A 21,707-nucleotide genomic window follows, 5' to 3' on the forward strand; every position below is an offset into this window, starting at 1 on the left:
GAATAATTAAGTTATGGTATGAATGGGACCAAAGAGTTAATATCGAAAAAATTATTATCTTATTATTTTATCAAAATTATTAATTTATGATCATATGTTTTCAAAACTTTTATTATTTTATCGAAATTATTAATTCAACTCGTCGGCCCAAGTCGGTATCAGAAAGGAACAAATTATGATTTAATAGAGATTATTAACTTATTAAAAATTAATTTATATATATATATTAGCATAAGAGGTAGGGATTTGGGGGGGATTTTTTTGTTTTTTTTTGCAACTTATCACTAGTGTGTGATATCTAACACGATCAAGAGACGTAAATAACTTTCGAATCCTTCTCATTTTTAGACATACAATCTCAAGTAATGTAATGCGTATAGACACGAGCACACCAGTCATTTGGTCCTGTTTTTGGTGTTGTTTGAACATACATATTCTCATCCGATGAAATAGTAGGCTTTTACATGCTAGTGTGATCAGATGTAAATATGATATTTGAGATGTGATGGAGAGACATGAATCCCTTAAATTTTCGAATACACCAGTCATTTGGACCCACTTTTGGTCTTGTTTGAAAAAATATATTTTGATCCGATGAAATTCTCGATTTTTACGTGCTAGTGTGATGATGTAAAGCTGATATCTAAGACTTGATCGCGAGACATAAAATTTTTTTTTTTTTTAAAAAAAAGAAGAATTCCATTTTTTCGGCTCTAACAATAAATTCAAAGTTCTCAAAATGAACGGCAGACTCCAATAAAAGGTGCTAACAACGCAAAAATCTCATATGGATTAGTCTGTCTGACCATCCTTTTGGACTATTACAAAGGGGAGCTTTTGAATTCTTCAAGTGAAGGGAATTATTGGCATTGTCAAAAGGAAAATTTGTCCTCTTCTCCTAACAAAGATGAGGGAAATAAGAGATACGTATCTGGTGCAGGAAAAGGGTATTTTAGTCTGTCGATCACATTTCCATATTTTAGGCCTCTATTGGCTACTTCGGATCAGCAGCAAGTAGAAGATAACAGACGGGCATGAGGTGTCTATTTGGAGATTCTTTTATTCCTACGGACATTTAATTTTATGCTAAACAAAAAAATTATACTCCCTCCGTCCCACTTTGATAGTCTTATTTTCCTTTTACGTCTGTCCCAAATTGTAGTCCACTTTCTAATTGAAGAATATTGTTGTATTTTAATTTTCCTAAAATACCCTTATTCAATGTAAGTTGTTGTTACTATAAACCTACCTCATTTAATGAGTGTTGATTCTTTTTTTACCATCAATTCAAGTTCCCATAAAGTTGTACTCTAATTAATGTGAGGGTATTTTAGGAAAATAACTACCTAAATTGATTGTTCCAACAAAGTTAACTACTTTTTATTAAACTGTGTGAAAAAAGAACCAGAACTATCAAAGTGGGACGGAGGGAGTATATTCTACCGATGGTGGAAACACGTACCACCAATTCCAAGTCATAATTATAATAAGAGTTAAGCGCTTCTCTGGTCCCCATGAATTACAATTTGATAACAACAATTCAACAAACAAAAATTTTTCACATTTTTTTTCTCTAGAACCGATCTCCTCCTTATTACAATTAGTAATAAATAGTGAAACTAATTAAGGACCCTTTCGCCACGTAATAAATATTTTTCTCCTTGTACCGACTTTTCTTTCTTTCGTATATGAATGAGTTGAAATTTCACGATCGTCCGAGCTGTAGGCAAACATGTCCGCGCACCTATAAACATCATTATTATTATCCGTTCGTTTTTGTACTTTTTGATATGCTACTAAATAGTACGTAGATGCGTATGTATGTGTACAGATACATGTCATCTAATTGAAAGAGACCGCTAGACTCAAAGCCATGCTGTTGAATTTCGGCTGTGGTATTTTCATTATTGCAAATAAAATAGAATTATGAAACAGTGGATTGATTGAATTCAGAAAATTTTCAGTTGGAGGGTCGCCCTCAAACTCTAAGTTTCAAACTCTCCAAAATGATTAAAACTATAAAAGATGTGCTAACCAACTACGACTTCTACGTCTGCCTTTTCCATTTTGTCACCTCTCTTTCCGCGTCTCTAAATTTTTTTTTTTTAAAAAAAAGTTAATGTAAATTGGCCAATGTTTTTTGACCCCAAACCCCCCTCCCCCCTCTCCCTCCCTCGACAAAAAAAAAAAAAAAAAAAATTTTTCTTCATCCACCTAAACTGAAACCACATCATCCCATGCCATGGCATTTAATATATGAAGAAATGGTAAAAATTTGATTGCACTTTTTGTAACTAAAGAAAATCTGTGAATAGACAAAATATCACGTGTGAAATAGTCTATACGTCAACTCCGTAGTTTTATCTGGTCAGCACTAAGCTGCTTATAACTCCGGTCCGGGTGGCTAAGTGGTTGCAAATTGAATTCGTATCAAGAAAAATAAAACATGTGTTGACCATTTTTTCTCTTCTTTTTTTAAGGTATGTGTAACTTGTGAAGCTACTATAATCATCACCATAAATTAATTTCGTTCTGCCTTTTCTACAATTTCTCACATTATGCCTCAACTGAGTTGTTTGATTGATGTATAATGATTGGGTGGTTCCATAACTTGGGTCACAATCACATATACTATTTGAATTACAAATTCATCAATGCATTACTTTTTTTTTTCTTTCTTTCCTATTTCTAATTTTTCTATTAGTTTAACCAACCCCTAAGCAGAATTGTTGCTTGTAAGCTAACATATACTTAAAAAAAAAAAAAGTTGATCGAACTGCTTATGTATATACTGTCAATATATAAACCGTTAAGTTATAGATATATTAAAAATATGAGTAAATCTTTCCTACACTGACGGTGTATACACTATCATCGTTAGATTCATGACATGTGTGCAAAAGTTGAATTTCAAATTCAAATTTTGCATAGTTGTCAATAATCCAACGTTGATAGTGTATACACTGTCAGTGTAGGAAAGATTAATCCTAAAAATATATATTTCATAAAATTGAAGAGTTGATCAGGTCATTCCAATTTGATCGATCGAACTCCAAATTTGGCACATGACATGCATCTAGACCTATTTATGTATATATTGTCAATATATAAAGGATTTATTCAAAATTAAATACTCATTTTTCAGTCCACAGATTGAATTTAGTGATATATCTAATTCGATCTCAAATTTCCACAATGAATTTAGTGGAACTTTCTCTGACTAAAGAAAAACATGTTTCGAATTCGGAGCCCCGACAATCACAAAAATGATTACTAGAGGCACTCCGTGGTCAGAGTAAGTCATTTGATGATTGTATAGTATACATTTGTCACTTTTAAATGCATGAAACGTTCGATACATTTTCTTGTCATAATTGATGACGCCTTGGATCCCCATATATCAGACGAGGAAGAGATCATCCTCCTGATCGATGATCTTTTTTTAGTCTTCAAAAGAAGGAATACTGAAGAAAACACAAGGAAGAAGCATTGTAAGGGGGTGACGCTTTTCTTCTGTTCTGTTACCAAAAAAGATGGGTTATGGGGGAGAGAGAAGAGGGAGGGCGGGGAGAGAGTAGTTATTTTGGAATGTTGCACTTAAATTTATGCACATGGAAACAAGGCTGTCTATTTAAGGGGTTTTCTCCTGTGCTTGTGGTGGGGAAATCTGCTGTGGTTGAGCCAACAAGGGTACCCAACCAAGGCCACCCTCCCTAATCCTGTCTTAGTAGTCCCAAGACATGTTTGGGCCATGTGCCCTCCAGGGGTCCTACGCTTTCCTGCAGTATTGACTCAACTGCTAACACTTTTTGAGTTAAAATCACGCTGTCTAGTTGTGGCTTTATTTAAAAGTGTAAGCGTAGAAGAGCTTCCAATTGTAAAGAACCAATTGTTAAAATAACCGTCTTACAAAATGTTAAAATTAAATCACCAAAAGAAAAAGAAAAAAAAATCTTTGCGTTTAATTTTTTTTTTTTTTTTTTTGGGTTCCGTTCATGTGGAGGAGGAGTTTCAAACCAAATAACTTCTTTTTTTTTTTTTTTTGGTAACTTTGAAAAGCGATCACTTTATTTATTTATTTATCTATTGAAGAATTGAAACTCGATAACTTATCCGTATAAGGTCGTTGAGAAGTACGATTCACCCATCGACTGCATAAAGATATACTACTACTCGAACATATTAATAGGTAATTTATTGATCTACGATAGTCAACAGTGAACAAAGTTATCCGAGGTTGACATTTAAAACCGACATATGAATGTAATGCAACTAACTAGCCAAGAAAAACCTCGTACTCAGATGTTAAAAAAAATTTTAAAAAAAGGTGCTCTTTTTTTGTGCTTATTTACCTATTTTTCACTTTTTGTCTCTCTCGTTGTATTTTTTGTCATTTGGATTATTACATCAACAAGAAGTGTAAGAAATAATTTAGACAAAGAATAATAGATGAAAACATATCTCAGGAACGTCTGATGCCTCCTCGATTAATACCAAAAGAAAAAAAAAGTTGGGGGGGGGGGTGGGAGAATAAAAAGAAAATTCCTTAGAAATAATATATATTCCATTGTGAATATCTAAGGAGGAGGAGTAGAAATTAGCAAGGGGGTGAGTAGTTGTCATCACTGCATCCGATTGAGGACTTCAAGCAATGCCTGAGTTGGTTTCTGATGGAAGACCAGTTCACCTGATATATTGTCAGCTTTAATTTACTTTAGTTGAAGGTGATGCAAATGAGAAAAAGATTTTTTTTTTTTACCAAATAAAAAAAATTATGAATAATTTAGACTGGAAAATTTCTATCCCCATATGAAAAAAGTACAAGAAGACAAGGCAGAAATATGCAATCACTCAGACAAAGGTGTGGAGCTATCGAAAATAACCAAAATCATCCAACCAACAAAAGCCTGCTGATGCTGAAAGTAGCTTTATTTGGCGATATTTTATCCATTTTACACACATGATTTTTCATTTCTTATGGCTCTTTGTCCACTGTCAGATGATAGGAAAAAGCTGCCCGCAAATTGCACATCTGCTGGAGAAAAGGGGCTGTAGTTTGTCATTTTGTTTAAAAAATGGGGTTGCAACCGTATTCATTAGCGATTGGGGTTAAGCTGCTCTGAGTCGATCATTTTTAGAAAATTTTCCCCTCAATAATTTGCATGTGCAATTAATTTTTTTCCCCCCCTTCAATCAGCTAACTCTTGTTGCTTGGGGTTTCACTTTCCGGTCAAAAGCAGTAGGGAAGGTTAGATAAGCATCTGAAAATTTGTCTAAGCCAATTTGAGTATTAATGTATAGACACCTGTTTGAACCAGTGGTGATTCACAGAATTTTACTTGACCTGTTTAGGTCCCCTTACCCCTAGTCTAGAGTAGGAGTAATTGTAGTATAGAATCTATTGTGTCGACAAGAAAAGAAGTAATCAAATAGTTTGAACTTTGAAGCAAGCAACAGAACACCAAGGGTATGTTTTGGGTGTGAATGGACTCCAATTACAAAATTCTTCTGTTCTGTTCTAGTAAAACCTAACCACAGAAGGGAGTTCCCCATTCTCAATCTCACAGGGGCAAGGCAAATTAAGCCTTGACTTTTCGCCTATTTTTAAGAATTTCTGAATGACTATATTTACTTCGTGCGAATGATATTTTTGTGGCCTTGATGATGAGGTTTTCCTATCACCTCACAAATTTTTTTTTTTCAAAAAAGAACCAATAGAAAATGCAAAAAAAAAAAAAAAAAAAAAAAACACATTGCGGAGAATTTTGCAGATCAAGATTATCAGTTGATGGCATTTAGTAATAGTAAATTCTGTTGTTAGATTAGATGACTTCTCTGTAAGTTTACATTATTGAGGTCCCAAGATGATAAACTTGGAAGTTTTATATATATATATATATATTTTTTTTAAACTTGGAAGTTGGACCCATAGGAAAGTAAACATTATAATTGGCGATAATATTGCCACAATTTGCTGGATTTGTGCATGAAAGGCGAGGAGACTTTGTTGGAGAGTCATAAACACTGAGCCGAAAAAAGGGATTTGCATGATCTCCCACCAAATCCCATTCTCACCATTAAAATCTGTTCTATTAGACATTCAAATTTCCTCAAAATTCCCCCTTCGACGTTCAAAAATGGACATCACCAAGTCCCATTCTCACCAATAAAGTCTGTTCGAGTAGACATCTAAATTTCCTCAAAATGCTCCCTTAAAAAATGGGCAATTTTTGTATTTTAAATAGGATCAGTCTAATGCGCATTTATAGGGCACTTAGTGAAATGTAGTTCAACTATTAAATTTTTTTAAAAGATAAAATTAATTAAAAAATTATATAAACGCAAAAAAGAATAATAATTTATAATCTGCCTATTCATATGATACGTTAGATATTATTTAGACGTGTTTAACAAGCGATCAATCGATATCTAATAAAAAAAACACCTTTTCAAATATTACTCAAGAATTACCCCACCACCATCCCTCTCCCAAATTTTCCGACAGATGACTTTTCCCGCAACCCTTTTGTATCGACTATTTGGAGATTCAAGCGTGAAAGAGGGGAAAAACGATAATAATAACAAAAAAACCTTCACTTTCACTGTTAGGAGTATTAAATCCTTGTGTTGCTTGCTTTCGTGAGTCATGACTAATAGGCTGATCATAACTCGTAGGCTTTTCATTAACAACTTTCACAAGTGGCAAATCTTGATCATTGAGTGGATTATCTTCAAATATCACCATCACAAGATGGAACAAATGTAAACTACGAGTTGCATTAGTCAAAATTTCTGCATTGCTTAATTGGAGGTCAGCGAATGAAATCACATATCTGTGTGATCATTAGGTTCACAAAAATCGGAAGTCTATGCCAATTTGATACTTTTCCACCGGTCAAATCTGATTAGTAGTAAACGATTAGCCATCAATCAAAGTTGTCACGAGAACATCTCCATTAAGGAGGGAGAAAATTTTATACTGCTACTACTGCTCAAAAAGGCGCTAAGAATCATAGGAATTTTTTAAAAAAAAAGAATTCGTGGTATATTAAGGTCTTATTTAAATTATAAATTTTTAAAATTTTTATAAAAATATACTGTAACGATTTAATATATATATATATATAAGATTAAAAAATAAAAAAATATTTACATGCAAAAATTGTTTTGCTGAAAAATGATTTCCTAACAAGCATAAAGCAAAACTAGCAATTGTATGGATAGATGGACAGAAGTGACAAGTATATGACAAACTTTATATATATATATATATATTGTGGAAAGAGAAGTGACAAGTACGTGACGTCAACTTTTACCATACGTTTGATTGATCGTAGTTAACTTAGTTATGGACGGATGGGTAAAATGGATGGATCCATCCATCCATCAGACCTTGATTTTGTGATTCTGTGTGACAGAGAGAATATACACGACAATGCACCACCAGCGCAGCGCCTATGTGTACACACCGAGCTTTCGTCCACGCAATCAACGGTGTGACGAGACCTATAGCAACTGTCTTGTGGTGTCCAGCCATGTCAAATCTCGACTTGCCACGTGTCACCCAATCATTTAAAGTTTCTTCTCCTCTTCTTTGTCCGCATCCAAGATCCCTTTGTTAGGTTACATCAACTCAACTCTTCTCCTCAGAGTCCAGAGTCCAGAGTCCAGACCACCATTTCTTTGTCTTTCTCTCTTTGTTTCACAGCCAGCGGATGCCCTGAAACTGCTATTTCACTGTTATGGATTCTCTGCACACACCCACCCCTCCACCCCAAAAAAAAAAAAAAGGAAAAAAAAAGGAAAAGAGGAGAGAGAGATACTTACTTCCATGACATGTCTTCCCTGTTTCCCTAGTAACCTGATCAAACAAACGAGAACCACTGGGCCAATGGCTCAGTGGCCATCAGGGAGGGGTTTAAGTCCCTCCTTGGGCTGTAGGTGAGGGTTCAAATCTCACCTGCAGTGAAAAAAATCTAAGGGTTGTGTCAGATCACTCTCTTGGTTTAGTTGGATCTGTATACCCACTAATCTTCTATCATAGCCTCCTTAGATTCCCCCTCTCCCTAGATTAGGATGGAATAGGTTATACAAATGTATCGTTGCTGACAAAAAAAAAAAAAAAGGATCAAACAAATGAGCATCAGAATCATAGCAAGATTTCCTAAAAAAAATCTTTCATGGATCCAGCAGGGATAGCTGCAAAAAAAGTTCCCTGAATAAAACAACAATTTGGTGACAAACCGAAGAGAACTGTATAGATTGAATTAAGGTTAGGTTGCGTTACGTGCACAAAGAATCAAACCACCTAAACTTATATATTGTCACTACCGAATTCAGGACAAAATTTTCATATTACGGGTGTCAAAAGAAAACTAGCTTCTTCTACAAGCTAACTCCCAACATCTACGGTCTCTTAGTGGCAAAATAGCACCGGCATTTTTTAAATCTTGTATTGTAATTATTGATTTAGCGTCGAATAGACTTTCGAGTGAAGAGTTCCAATTCTTCCTCTAGCTATATGGTGCAGAATTGACAAAGTATGATGTCAACTAAGAAGTAGGCCGGTGCAAAAGAAGAAGTTGGTAAACCTGCTCAATGACAAGAGTGATGTCAAACAAACATCTACTACTAATATTTTTGCGAGGGCAAAAGCTTTAAAACAAAACAAAGGTGAAAATTCTCATTGTTAAATTCACATCCATAGTTGTTAAATTAGGGTCTGATTTCTAACCTGCAAACCAAAATACTGAACCAATCTGTAAAAATCGGATCCGTCATTTTGTGATCTGAATGCGGATATCTGATTATTCGTATTGTGCAAGTCGGATCAGTCAGATATCCAAATTGTATCCAATTTTTAAAGTTTCTTTAAAAAATATGAATTCCAAATAAATAAAATGAAATTCAAAGGCATTAAAATTTCAAAAATATCATGTAATTGAACTGTTATACTTATATATGAGTTTTTAGTGATACAAAATAATTTTTATTCAAAATTAATTTTTTTGTTGCAGTACAAAGCAACTTCAGTATTTTTTTTCTTATTAAGATTCAATATTTCATTTATAATTTTTTTATCCACAAATTAAATTATATAGCAATATGATTAGGAATTTAACACCATATGAAAACAAAGCTTATTTTGAGAGAGGACATAAATATAAAAAAAAATAGAAACAAGAGGCAAAATTATTATAATATAAATCAGTGAATTTAATGTATAAAAAATCCTAAAAAGAAAATAAAAATGCCAGCTGATCGGATTAGATATCTCCAAATGACAAAAAATGGTATCCTAATCTGATTCACATAACATCTTGAAACGGATAGGATACCCACCAATTCGGATTCGATGACCGGGTTTTTGGATCGCCAGGTCGTCATGCACACCTCTAGTTGTTATAGACGTATGTATTGTATCTCATATCACACACACACACACACAAAATAAAAAAAAAAGTGTCAATCATGGTCAGGTTTGTTCGTTGACTATACAAAGATAACAACCTCTGACACGTAGTAGAGAGAGAGAGAGAGAGAGAGTAAAAAACACTCTCTCTCTTTTTCTTTTCTTTTTTTTTTTGGGACCCCTCGTAGATCGAGGTGCCGTCCACTGCTTTCCATTTTCGTTTTTTCTTTTTAATTCTATTAATGTCTGTTTCTTCCTTTGCTTTATTTCTTTTTCTTTTTTGTTTTCTTTTCTTGTTAGTTTAAACTTTTCAGCTAGTACTATAATTTTTTTTTCTTTTATTTTACTTTTCACCGCCCACGACGACCTTTATCCCCCCTTCCCAACAAGCGCTGCTACGCTACGTACCATTCATAAAAGTAGTATTAACGGTGGTAATTAGCAAAAGTAATTCCCTCACCTCTCACCGTTTGATTTGTCGCTCTTAAAACCGTCACTGCCCAGATATGCGTCCCCCTCTGGCGGCCTCTTTGTTTCGGCTTTGGTCATGATTCCGGTCCAGGGTTACACTTTTTAGCTCTAGATGGTAGGCGATTTTAATAATGTTTAGGCGTAATCAGGTACCTAGATTATCACCAGCATGCACTTTACCTTTTTTTAAAGGACACTCGACTCAACTTATATAAATTTGTGCAAATTCACGAGATTGCATTTGGACTGATTTAATTTGGTTGTTTCCCCTTCCAGAGTGAGGCTGGCAATCATATTTGACAGCACCACACATATCTATATGTATATATTTTTAAATTATCTAGACTAGGCAGGTAGGTTGTTCAGCGCATTCGCATTCTTAAATTGTTACACTATTTATTCATAAAAAAAAAATATTTATATACGTTTGGTCTAAGGACTTATTTGGAATCTACTTGGTAAATAAAATGACCATACAGTACCATGAAATAAGAAAAAATGAGCATAGATGATACGTGATAATGTAAGACAATCCATGTACATATTGTACATGTGGTAAATAAATGAGTATTCAAAAGATTTTGTTTTACATTGGAAAAGCAAAGACACTTTCGATCATTTTATAATACTTAGTTTCTTACTTGGCTTGTGTTAAATTGATAACTAGTGGTGTGAAATCGTGCATGAGAGGGAAGTTGAGTCGAGCCTGTTCAGTTCAAACTGATGTATTTGCCCTTAGATTTAATACAATTCTGGGACAAATAATTTCTAAAGTCCTGTATACAAAATGATTTTGTTCATAAATGTAATTAGCCCCCAATTAGGGGTGCGTTCAAGTCGAGTCGAGCTCGAGTAGTGCACTACTTGAGTTCGACTCGAAGTAAAATAACTAAGCTCGAGATCGAGATCGAACTCGAGCTCGTCGAGCTTTTAGAATTCAAGCTCGAGCTCGAATTCGACGTCAATTTACGTTACTCGAGCGCGAGTTTAATTAAATATAATCAATTCAAATCAAGCTCAATCGAACCTATTCGAGCTCAATCAAGTCTAATCAAACTCACGTAATAAAAATTAATATTTTACATAAAATTTTAAATAAAGGATATTATTGACATTTTACAATAATAAAAATTAAAATATATATTAGAAAAAAACTCGATTAGGCTTGTCGAGCCTTCGAGTGTAAAATATTGAAGCTCGAACTTGACTCGCTGCTTCTATCAAGCAGCTCGAGCTTGAGATCGAGCTTGGTCAAATCGAACTTGAGCCGATCTCCTAACCGACTAGTTTGCGAGTTCAAGTCAAGCTACTCGATCCAGCGTCAGCCTTAGCCCCAATATGATGTGTCCCCTGCCGTTTCTGGGTTCCGCCACTGGAAATGTGGAAGTTGAAGAAAGTAGTGACTTCTTCAAATTAGGGCGTGACCCCAAAATATAAAACCAGTCTGTTATGAAATAGGGTGCATCTTTCTTTCTTTCTTTTTTTTTCCCCTTTGACTTTGCATGTTATGGGTTCAATACTTTAGCATGATTGGTACGATGGGACAATAAATTTTTTTTTTGGGTTCCAATATTATCTTACAGATACAAAAGCAGCAGTAAGTTCCAGTGAAGCTGGAGTTTACGTTCTGTTAAAGCATTATTATGTACGAAAGAAAATCATTGGTAGAACCTTGGAAAGTGGCCTTTGGCCCCATTCAATGAGATATGTATTACGTGCTTTAATTACAGCCGGGAAATGGAAATAGATTAGTAAGCAAGGAGAAAGGCTAGATGAGTTTCGTTAACTGTCAACATTAGTTATGAATGAGGGTTAAGATTTTGCCATTATTCAGAGTGCCAACAAAAAAGAAAAGAAAATAGAAAGGACCCATGAACGCGATAAAGAGAATCATGGGAATGAAGGGGGGAAGTGGAAAAGGTGGAGGAAAGATTTGTCTGGGTGTGGTTTGGGTGTTGGGGGTGATGATCGTTTATACGAAAAATTATTAAAGCTGATGGATGGCTCAGCATGTAGACAAGATGGAAATCTGGCAAAGAGCAATTGCAGATTGCGACTGAAGAATAAGGCCAAATTTCAGGTGGTAACCTGTCTCTTCGCCTCAGCTGCAAAAGAGTCTCTGTTTGTTTGTTTCAAAATGTGGCTTTTTCTGCCTCCTCTCTTTGTTTTATTCTTTGTCTTCTCCATAGATATAGATATATATATATATATATATATATATTATTTCTTTTAATAAAACCTCAGGTTTAAAAGATGGCTTTCTGGAAAGAGCAAAAAAGTTCATTAGTACCTTGTTTTTTAATAGCAGTTCATTAGTACATAATCATCTGTATCTACATGAATGTTTACAACCATAAAGGCTCCATCGTTCTCATATCTAGTTATAACTAGACTTCAAAATAGTTGTTTCAAATAGGTTATAGAAATGTTATCGTTGTCGTTAAAAAAAGAAAAAAAAGAAAGTTCTCCCACGTTAGCCTAGAAATTAAAAGGGCTAAAGATTTTAGAGGTCATTAATCATAGTAAAAAAAGAAAAGAAAAGAAAGCTAAATTAGGCTGGCTACCTACCTTTTGAATTACAGATTTTGTGCAATAAGAACAAATTTTCAAGGGTAATGCCAATCTCGAATTCCAAAGAAATTAATGTAGTGCTGTCAGCTGTGTTGTGTTTTTCCCTTCGGATACATGAAAATGTACATGTTGCAGCATGTTATATTGTTTGCATGGTGAAACATATGGTCAGCTCCCCCTCCCCCTACCCCTACCCCTCCAAGAAGTAAAGATGAGACAGTTAAAAGACTCGAAACAAAATGGGATGCTAACTAAAGGAAGCTTTGGGAGATTCAGCATCGCAGACTGTTTTACGTTCTGCTTGCATCATGGAGGCAAAAGGTCATAGCATAAATTCATGTTAAGAGACAATGACAGTTGCTTCCTGGCCTCTTGCATTTGCTCCTCCATTGCAAGCCTTGGCACATGGCACAAGTGCAGAGCATGTCTAATAGAGTATTTATGAAGGGATCGATCATGTTATTCTTGTCTTGTGTCCTTGTACTCCTTCCTATATAGTGGTAGTATATAGCTAGCTGCTCCTTGCCCTATTAATGAGGACAACTCCCCAAGTCTCTCTTCATTTTCTACAAAGTTGAGCATTCATACGCCATGGACCGTACGTGTGCCCTTAATATATACCTGGTTTTGTACTCCCATTTCATAATTTATACTAATTCATATTTACTGGATGGGACTGTGGGAGCATCAAGCATGAAAATATATATATGTATACGTACTTGTTCGGACAGGACACAACTTTGATGCTGTTCGAGCTCATACAGAGACGTGCCCGTTTTCCAGGCAGTGTAGACGCCTCTTATTTTTGCATCATTACTCCTCTTGACCACTCTTTTTCTTTGGACTATTCTTGTTAACTTGACGTACTACTACTGATGTGGGCTTGTTTGGGTAAGTACTTTTACTTGATGGGCCCAGTTTAAAATACTTAAAGAATTACCTGCGTCTCTTTTTTTTTTTTCTAGAAAAAAAAAAAGGACCAAACATAACAAGTTTTTGTAGGTCCGCATGTAAGAACCAAGGCAATGGACACAAATTGCAGTTTTCCATTTCAGCGTATATAATGAACGAGTCACAGATCCATAATTTCCACTGTGCTGAAAAGTTATTTTCTTTTTAACCGAAATCCGTTAATTGGATGGAAAATCGGATGAGAAGGACTCTAGACATGGGAAAATTCAAAGACGATACGAGTGAAACAACGATCGATCAACAAGACAAGGAAGGAATAGCCAATTCACCAAAAAAAAAGGAAAAAGCAAAACAGTAGTAGGGACACAGGAATGGGGGAGCCGCATTGAGGCAAAATAGCAATAGAAGATGACTTGTGAAAAGAAAATGAGGAGAGGCCAGAGGGGGCTGTTGGATCACTTGGGAGATCGGTGTGCCCAGAACTCCGACCATCCACCGACAGTGAAAGTTACTGGAATGTTTGGCCTTGGGAGCTCAACGAACAGCAAATTGCAGTTGGAGGAGCTAACGTTCCTAAAGCAAAGCCATGTTGTAAGAGCTTTTCTCCTAGTTATATTTTCGATTTGTACGTAAAACCGGCAGGCCATTCCTTCTTTCTTTCCTTCTTTCTTTCTACCGTATAATCTGGGAGGGAGGGAACAGGAAGGAGCGCCCACTCAGTCGTTGTGTTCTGGGTCTGGGTTGGAATGATGGGGCTCGGCTATTAGTAGTAGTAGTATTAGTGGGTGGGTAGAAGGGAGCAATCATTTCCACTGTTTAGTGTTTATTACTGAGGGCAAAACCCAAAAGGGGTCTATTGGGAGCGCTTCGAACCGACAGCGATAGAGACAAGTCTATAGATGCCCTGAGTCGATAAGGTTAGCCTTTGCCCTTTGGTGGCCATGGCCAAATATTGTGGATTGCGATCCATCGGACCAGACTCGTTTGCAACTTTGCGCAGACCAATTGATTAGAGAAGCAGCACATGACCCAGTTACTGTGCAAGCCGATATGATTTGTATCCATGTTTCCCTTCTCTCTCTCACTCTATTTTTTTTTTAATATACACAATTTTTTAGATTTCACATGCATTAGTGCCTGTACCAGCACAAGTTCACAGTACTACTCTTTGAGTCATCATTGTAACGGTGTTTTTACGTAGCATCAAGATCCTCTGTCTATTATGTCTATCCACTTTTCTGTTCAATACAAAATTACGTAGTTTCACTAACTAATATTGCTGATATGACACATAACATTGAATATATATTTAGAGGGTGTTTGGTAAATAGATTTTCAATTCAATTTTAGCATAGACGGCCTGCTTTCTGAATCAACATGACTGTATGTAACTGCAGCTCTAACAAATTCAAGGATCTTGTTTTCAAATGCTTGCTTAATCTCATTTGAATCACGCTGCCTGGAATTCCAAAGTAGAAGACTATGGGTAGTACAATTGGGCATAAACAAATATCATTTTATGAATATAATTAAATTTGAAACCCATTTGTCAAACACCCCCTAAATATGCATTCAATGTTATGTGCTACATTATTAGTAAGTAAAACTACGTAGTTTTGTATTGGATATAAAAGTTGACAGATACAATGAACAGATGATCCTGTATGCTTTATGTAGCGTATATTCAGTGCCTAAACACAGGAACGGACAGCATAGGATATTTATTTTGCGTGTTATTCAATTGATTTTGTAAGAGTACTCTGCAACTTGTGATTTTAACAATAAAAACATCGCGTACAGATTTTCTGAAATCAAAAGTTACTAAAAAAATTCAGATAAGAATAGACCCTAAGTTCAAGGGAAAACAGGTAAAAGAAATAAAAAAAAAAGAGAGAGAGAAAGAAAGAGCTGAATTGAGCACTTTATCAACGGATGTGGCAAAGAACCCGTAAGCAAATAGGCAACATTGGACGCGTACCATCTAGCTCCAGCTGGGCTCTATACTACAGAAGGGCCCACAATTGAGGCATAGTAAGAGAACCAAGAAAAAAGAGCGGCCCACCCAGTTTTCGAGTTCTGGGTCACTTGTCTGGTTCCAAAGATCAAAATGTATCGGGGACATGTTAGTGGTTGATAGCATAAAAATACGAGTACAAGCCTTCGCGCTGGACCTCACATTTTGAGGTTCAAGGGACGAAAAAAAACTTAAGGCTGTAGATGTAGGACATTGGCGTGCTTCTTCTGTCTGGGCTTCCATTCTAGCAGATAATAATGAAGATCTTTTCCATGCAAAGTGGGGAGGGACTGCTGGTTCCACTTGGGCATGGCCCAGATGTATTGTGGACTCACATAAACTCAAACAGTGCTGTCCATTAGGAAACAAAATAGAGGTGCCCCACTCTATCAAAGTTCGACAAGGGGAAAGATTGTCTAGGCGATCAACTTCCCGTGCCCCCACGTGAATGGGCTGGTGGTTGGCGCCTCCTCCTCGGGACCGTTAGGTCCTGGGGTCGAACCTCCGCAGCAACATCAGTTCGCCGTGCATTTAACGTGCTAGGTCTGGTTGGGGCGCTGGACCGGGCCGGAGTGGGGATTAGTCGGGCCGCCTTTACGGACTTGACCCGGACACCCCACTCCGTCGAAAAAAAAAAAAAAAAAAAGAAAAAAAAAGAAAAAAAAGATCAACTTCCCGTACCATTCTACCATTAGCCCTAAATGAGCAAACACGACAAAGGCATTGTGTTAAGTCTGAAATTGCACCTCTCATAGTAGTGTCAGAAAAAAAACTATTTGCACCGACTTCACATGCGCCACGCCACCCCCCCAGAAACCTATTCAAAGCTCCGCACACTGACACAAAACCAAGCATTGGGCGGGCCCGGAGGACAAACTTAAGGCGAAGTTCTTTGTTCTTTTTTTTTTTTTTTTTTTGTTTCAGGGAGCGCCTACAAACTTATTCTGTTTAGAGTTTGCTTAATCCCCAAAATCGGGAAAAAAAGACGTCACCCAACAACAAAATTCGGGAAGAAAAGCCAAGCCAAGTGAATCGAGAAAATCAAACGTTTGCCGTCGTGATGGGTTTTTTTTGACACTCCTCCTATTTCATATATCCATTTTCGAAAATCGCAAATCATTCCAGGGTTTTTCTTTTGGGATAACATCACAAAAGCCCCCTTGTGAATTGACGCTATCACCCTGCTGAAAATAAATACTAATTCTTTTGCTAAAATTTGCGCAAGAAACAAATTATAGAAAAACATTAAATAACAAACATGCAGTCGCCCCTCATTGGCGCCAATCTCGTAGCAAGCAAAGGCGGGATGGGATTTTCTGACATCATGGACCCCAATTTCTAAATCTTTGAAAAGCGTAAATGTTAATCATTCCAGGGTTATTCCTTTTTTCAATGGCTTCCGTATGACGCTACAAATCAAAACGTCTTTCGACCTTCAGAGACAGCGGGCGACGAGTTTTCGCATAGGATTTCCGAACTCTGGAGGCAGATTGGAACACAAAGCAAGAACATGACTACATGAGTAAATACTGAGAGACTCCCAGCGCTTGTTGAATGGGGTTACGTCTACCACTTTCCATCTTCTGACAAGTTCAAGATCACATCAATCAAATGGGACGCCCAAACAGTACAAGTCTCGACTAGTAGAAAGTAAAATTTCTGGGAGTACCTCTTGGCCATTGGCTGTTGTTACAATATCTACTCACAACACAAGGGTACCAACAGCTGAGAGCTGACAGCCCGCCGTCGCACGAAATCACAATCTACTTAGCGCTAATCTTCGCAATAAACTACTTCTATCTAGAAGTTCATAAGCTTTGCAACCAAAAAGAGCGAGGTAGTAGGTTGTGAAGCAGCAGCAAACGGCCCATCTTATTTACTCGAACGCATCGTCGTCGTCGTCAGGGAGTGGTTGAATAGCTGCTTGAGCAAGCTCAGCCTCATGCCTGAAAAGACAAACAATAAAGTGAGAGAGCATAGTTCAAGACAGATTCTCGTCATAGAACTTGTAACCAACCAACGGACCCAGAGGAAAAGTTATCCTGGACATGCAATTAAGAATTTGTAACGAGCATACGCATTTGAGCAGAGGTTGAAACAAGCAGTTATCTTCCAAAAAATACTTGCTACATCTGAACTGTTGCATGCACCATAATACAAACTTGAATCAAATCCAACATTTAAAAGAACAAAAATCCCAATCTATTGATTTCAAAGAATTGGAACAATGACCAGAAAAGTAGCAGTAAAACCTGAAGAGGATTCAGCGTGCACCCATAGCCTCCCTCATATGAGGGGTCAGAAGAAGAAACTATACCAACATCACATTCGCACTTCCTCAGTGCAGAAGCATATATGTATGATACCGGGTTAATGATTTGCAAAATTGCCAAGTGAGTCCAACTTAGACTAGATCCTTTAGATAGTTCTACAACTATTGAAGAGTTTCACAACATATGACCAGAAACCAACCAATTGACAAATAAAAGAATGCTGTCAATGCAAGCAGGAATAGCATTATTGCTAATCACCAAGCCCTAGAAGAAAGAATTCACACCCCTTCCTTTATGAAACATCCTTGTACTACAGCGTATTTGTCTCAACAACCAGTGATTCTATATCCACAGAAAGAAGAAAGATTAAACTTCAAAAATGCTCTTACTGTTGCTGTGCAGCCAAATCTATCTGGACTTCGGGGGGAAGAAGGGCAGGTGATTCCACGAAATGAAGATTGGGATCCCTAACATGCAGCAACAATAGAAGCTCAAAATGATGCCACAATTTCTTTACTGAGACAACAACAAATAAAGTTATAATTCTATGTTACCCAGCAAGCTTCCTGGCAAGGTACAAGAAAGGCTTTTCAAAATTGTAGTTGCTCTTTGCAGAAATCTCATAGTACTGCAAATTTTTCTTCCGGTGGAATGTAACTTGCTTGGCCTTCACCTGCCTATTCTTGACATCAACTTTGTTTCCACAGAGGACAATAGGAATACTTTCACAAACCCTGTCACATCCAGAAAATATCAAATCATATTATACTTAGAAAATACCAAAGATAAATCTCTCACAAGAGAAATTTAGGAAAAAGCACACCAAGGATACACTGGCAAACCTGCAGAGATCTCGATGCCATGTTGGCGCATTCTTGTAGGTCAGCCGTGCTGTGACATCAAACATTATAATTGCACATTGCCCATGAATGCTGCATCACAATTTATGAAGTTCAGTAAAAGAGAGATTTACCACAAATGTATTGAAAGGAAGGTCAAGAATAATCAATTAAACTAACAATCAGCCAAAGCGCTTCAACAGAGAAAGGGGGTGGAGCATTAGCAATGGACAAAGTTACAAACCCAAAAATGTCTTATAAATTTATGCAAAACATTAATCATTTTTTCACTTCCACCCCATCCTGAAAAGTGAACAATGAGAATCTAATTGAAAATCTCATAATGTTTTGATAATAAACTAGGGTATCCATAAGACAAAATGCTTACATGCCAACATAAAACAGCTAAGGTAAGGATAAAATTAATTTTACACCCATAAAGCCCATAATTTTACCCCTACATTAGTTTTTACATAGAATATTGTCATATTGCAGACATTGCAGGTGTGCCATTAGCACTAGTACTAATAATCCAAGATGCATCAGCAGTAACAGACTGGGTAACTCAGCTTCATTTTCAACCAAAATTATATTTATCTGCAATTTTACATGAAAATAACTGTAAAAAGACAAGGCTCCATCTAGAAGATCAAAATCAGCTGTGGTTTTGTAATTTCATATTTAATACCATAGCCAAACTTCTGTTTACTTAAATCAAAATCTAGGAGAAATACCCAGCATTTTTTCATGAAATATTTTGCAAAATACTAGATTTAAGCTCCAAAAAAAAAAAAGAGAGAAAAAAAGTGCAGATGTAGGCAATGGTAAACTTAGAAGCCATACAGTGAATGATTCTTGTGAACTTTTAACCCTACAGATAATAACGAATAATCCTATTTCTGTAGTACTCTGTGCATTTCTAAGCCAGGGAAGCAATGAAATGACTCTAAACCCCATTAATTTGCGGAAAGCCACAGACACTTGAAGATACCCATTCCTTTCACATGGGGTCCTCCAAATTTGTTCCTCTTTTCTAATTTGGTTTTCAATATCCATGTTCTTGGGTTCCCTGTGTCCTACACATCAAGATTCAGAAAGATATCAATCCGCTTTTACGTGTTAGTACACGTGCATGACATCCAATCTGTGTTGACAACAGATCCATCTGTCCTGATCTTATCACTAATACTCAGCAACAATGACGTATTTTAATTCTCACCCTCAAAAAATCAAGTCTAACCCATTGCAGTTACTTTTCACCGTATAGATTTTCAACCATTATCCATTTTCAAAAGGTAGTTCACTGTAAAGGTTGAGCAGCTCAAAGAAATATATTCAAACTCAAACTTATGTTCGCAAACAGATCCATGCATATCAACTCACTAGTAGCCATCTCGAAGACCTCCAAATTTCTCTTGCCCAGCAGTATCCCAGCAGTAGAAACGAAGTTTCCCACAATTTGTGAAAAAGTCCAATGGGTGAACCTCCACTCCAATAGTTGCTGTTTAACAAATAAGCACACTCAAAACGAGTCAAATCGAAATTGTAAACCATCCCAAGAGAGGATAGACAAAGAAATTCCTTTCACAAAAAAATTGCTCGTTGATGAAACTATAGCGCAAAGGAAAATTGGTAAAAGGTGAACCCACTTACGTTCATATTTTTTCTCAAATTCACCAGTCAAGTGCCTCTTGACAAAAGTAGTTTTACCTGCACGGTATTAAACCAATTACATTATAGAGAAGAAGAAGAACATAACCCACATTCAAAAGTATAATTTTTTTTCCTTGGGCTGTCCTATGTCTAGCAGGTGCTTCAATTCTTTGACAACACAACTTTATCCACTAAATAATTAAAGCAAAATGAAGCGACTTAACTCAGCAGAGATTATTAAACTAAGCATGCAAAACTGAAGTAGCATTAACAATATGAAATCAAACTGTATAATACCAGTTCCTCCATCACCGACAATCACAAGCTTAAAGTTAGGGTAATCCACAATCTGCTGATTAGGCAAAGCCTGAAATCACATAACCAACCAAAGGGAAGGGAAAAAAAAGGGGAATCAGATACCGAGAAAGATAAAGATAGGAATCATGAATACAAATTCTTTCGTAATATGTACTCGATCAATTGACGCCGTACCATCTGATTAAGAAATCCAAACAAAATCATTTTTCTTTTTCTTTTAAAAAAAATCCATAACGCTATGACCACATTACTCCATCGCTCAAAGAATTTGACATTTAAAAAAAAAAGGTGAATGCAAAAGCAGACGAAATTGTTGTTTCTATCTTCCATTGAGATGTACAGATTTTGGAAAATAATTTAAATATCAGTATACGATATAGAATAAAATCCTAATAACATAGAGTGGCCACAGCAGCAAAGGAGCAGATCTCAATAGAAAAACACAAAAGTCCAAATTGAAAAGCCTAGAAACCAGTAGATTAGAACAACAATAATTACAAACATGTAGGAATGGGTACAACCAAAAAAAGGGAAATTTTACATCATTTGAAAATCAGCAAAAATAGAAAAGAGAAATACCATTTTGCAAGTACGAGCTAACGGACGGTGGAGATCGAGATGATACAGTAGAGCAGGAGGGAAGAGTCCGTTTGTACGACTTTATATAGAAGAAGAAGCAGTAGACGAACGCAAAGAGAAAAAACAAGTGGAGAAAGTAGCGTAAACTGTACTTAGGCTTGCTTTGGACGCTAGCCCCCCTACTGTTTGGAGCGGCGGCAGATACTCTTTTACTAATTAACTCTTCCAGAAGATACCAGTAGCGCCTTGCTTTTTGGTTGGAAAGAATTGCAAACTATTTCGTGCTTTCACATTTGTCAATTCTCCCGTTTGTCTGTTTGTCGACTCGGCAGTCCACCCGTACTTTGAATCTTTTATCCCCTCTTATTTTTCCATTTTTTAAAGCTACTGGGCTAGTCCATCTCCCGGACGCCACAACCATGTTCTGCATGTCATGGACATTGGTTGGGCCAAGCTGCTGGGCTTTATTGGGCTTCCCAAAATTCTCGACCTAAAAATCATATAAGAGTTTATTTGGATGATTTATTTGAGATATTTACTGTAGCACTTTTTGTGATGTGATGTATGTGAGATAAAAAGGTGATTGGGAAAATAAAAAGGTGATTGGGATTTGTGAGAATAAATTAAGCAAACCAAATTCTCTCTATCCAAACAAACTCATTGGT

At 36.4% G+C, this 21,707-nt stretch overlaps 1 protein-coding gene across 3 annotated transcripts; it reads right to left on the bottom strand.

Annotated features, from left to right (window-relative positions):
- Positions 1-16,899: 16,899 nt before the first annotated feature.
- On the bottom strand, positions 16,900-21,368 carry LOC113696283 (GTP-binding nuclear protein Ran1A). Of its 3 annotated transcripts, XR_003449732.2 has the most exons (9): positions 21,043-21,230; positions 20,443-20,512; positions 20,146-20,202; positions 19,876-19,993; positions 18,496-18,585; positions 18,208-18,387; positions 18,043-18,120; positions 17,050-17,326; positions 16,900-16,963 (listed from the first exon to the last, which is right to left on the bottom strand). XR_003449732.2 is itself a non-coding variant. In XM_027215716.2 (8 exons), exons 1-8 carry the CDS (start codon positions 21,043-21,045, stop codon positions 17,257-17,259), a joined length of 666 nt encoding a protein of 221 aa, XP_027071517.2. In that variant the 5' UTR covers positions 21,046-21,368; the 3' UTR covers positions 16,900-17,256. The 3 variants fall into 3 exon arrangements, 2 of the variants coding, with proteins under 2 accessions (XP_027071517.2, XP_071910941.1); XM_027215716.2 differs by having other exon boundaries at positions 16,900-17,326; positions 21,043-21,368; XM_072054840.1 differs by lacking the exon at positions 21,043-21,230 and adding an exon at positions 20,638-20,939 and having other exon boundaries at positions 16,900-17,326.
- Between the last annotated feature and the right edge of the window lie 339 nt (positions 21,369-21,707).

Source organism: Coffea arabica, chromosome 6e, assembly GCF_036785885.1.
Source record: "Coffea arabica cultivar ET-39 chromosome 6e, Coffea Arabica ET-39 HiFi, whole genome shotgun sequence".
Lineage (NCBI taxonomy): Eukaryota > Viridiplantae > Streptophyta > Magnoliopsida > Gentianales > Rubiaceae > Coffea > Coffea arabica.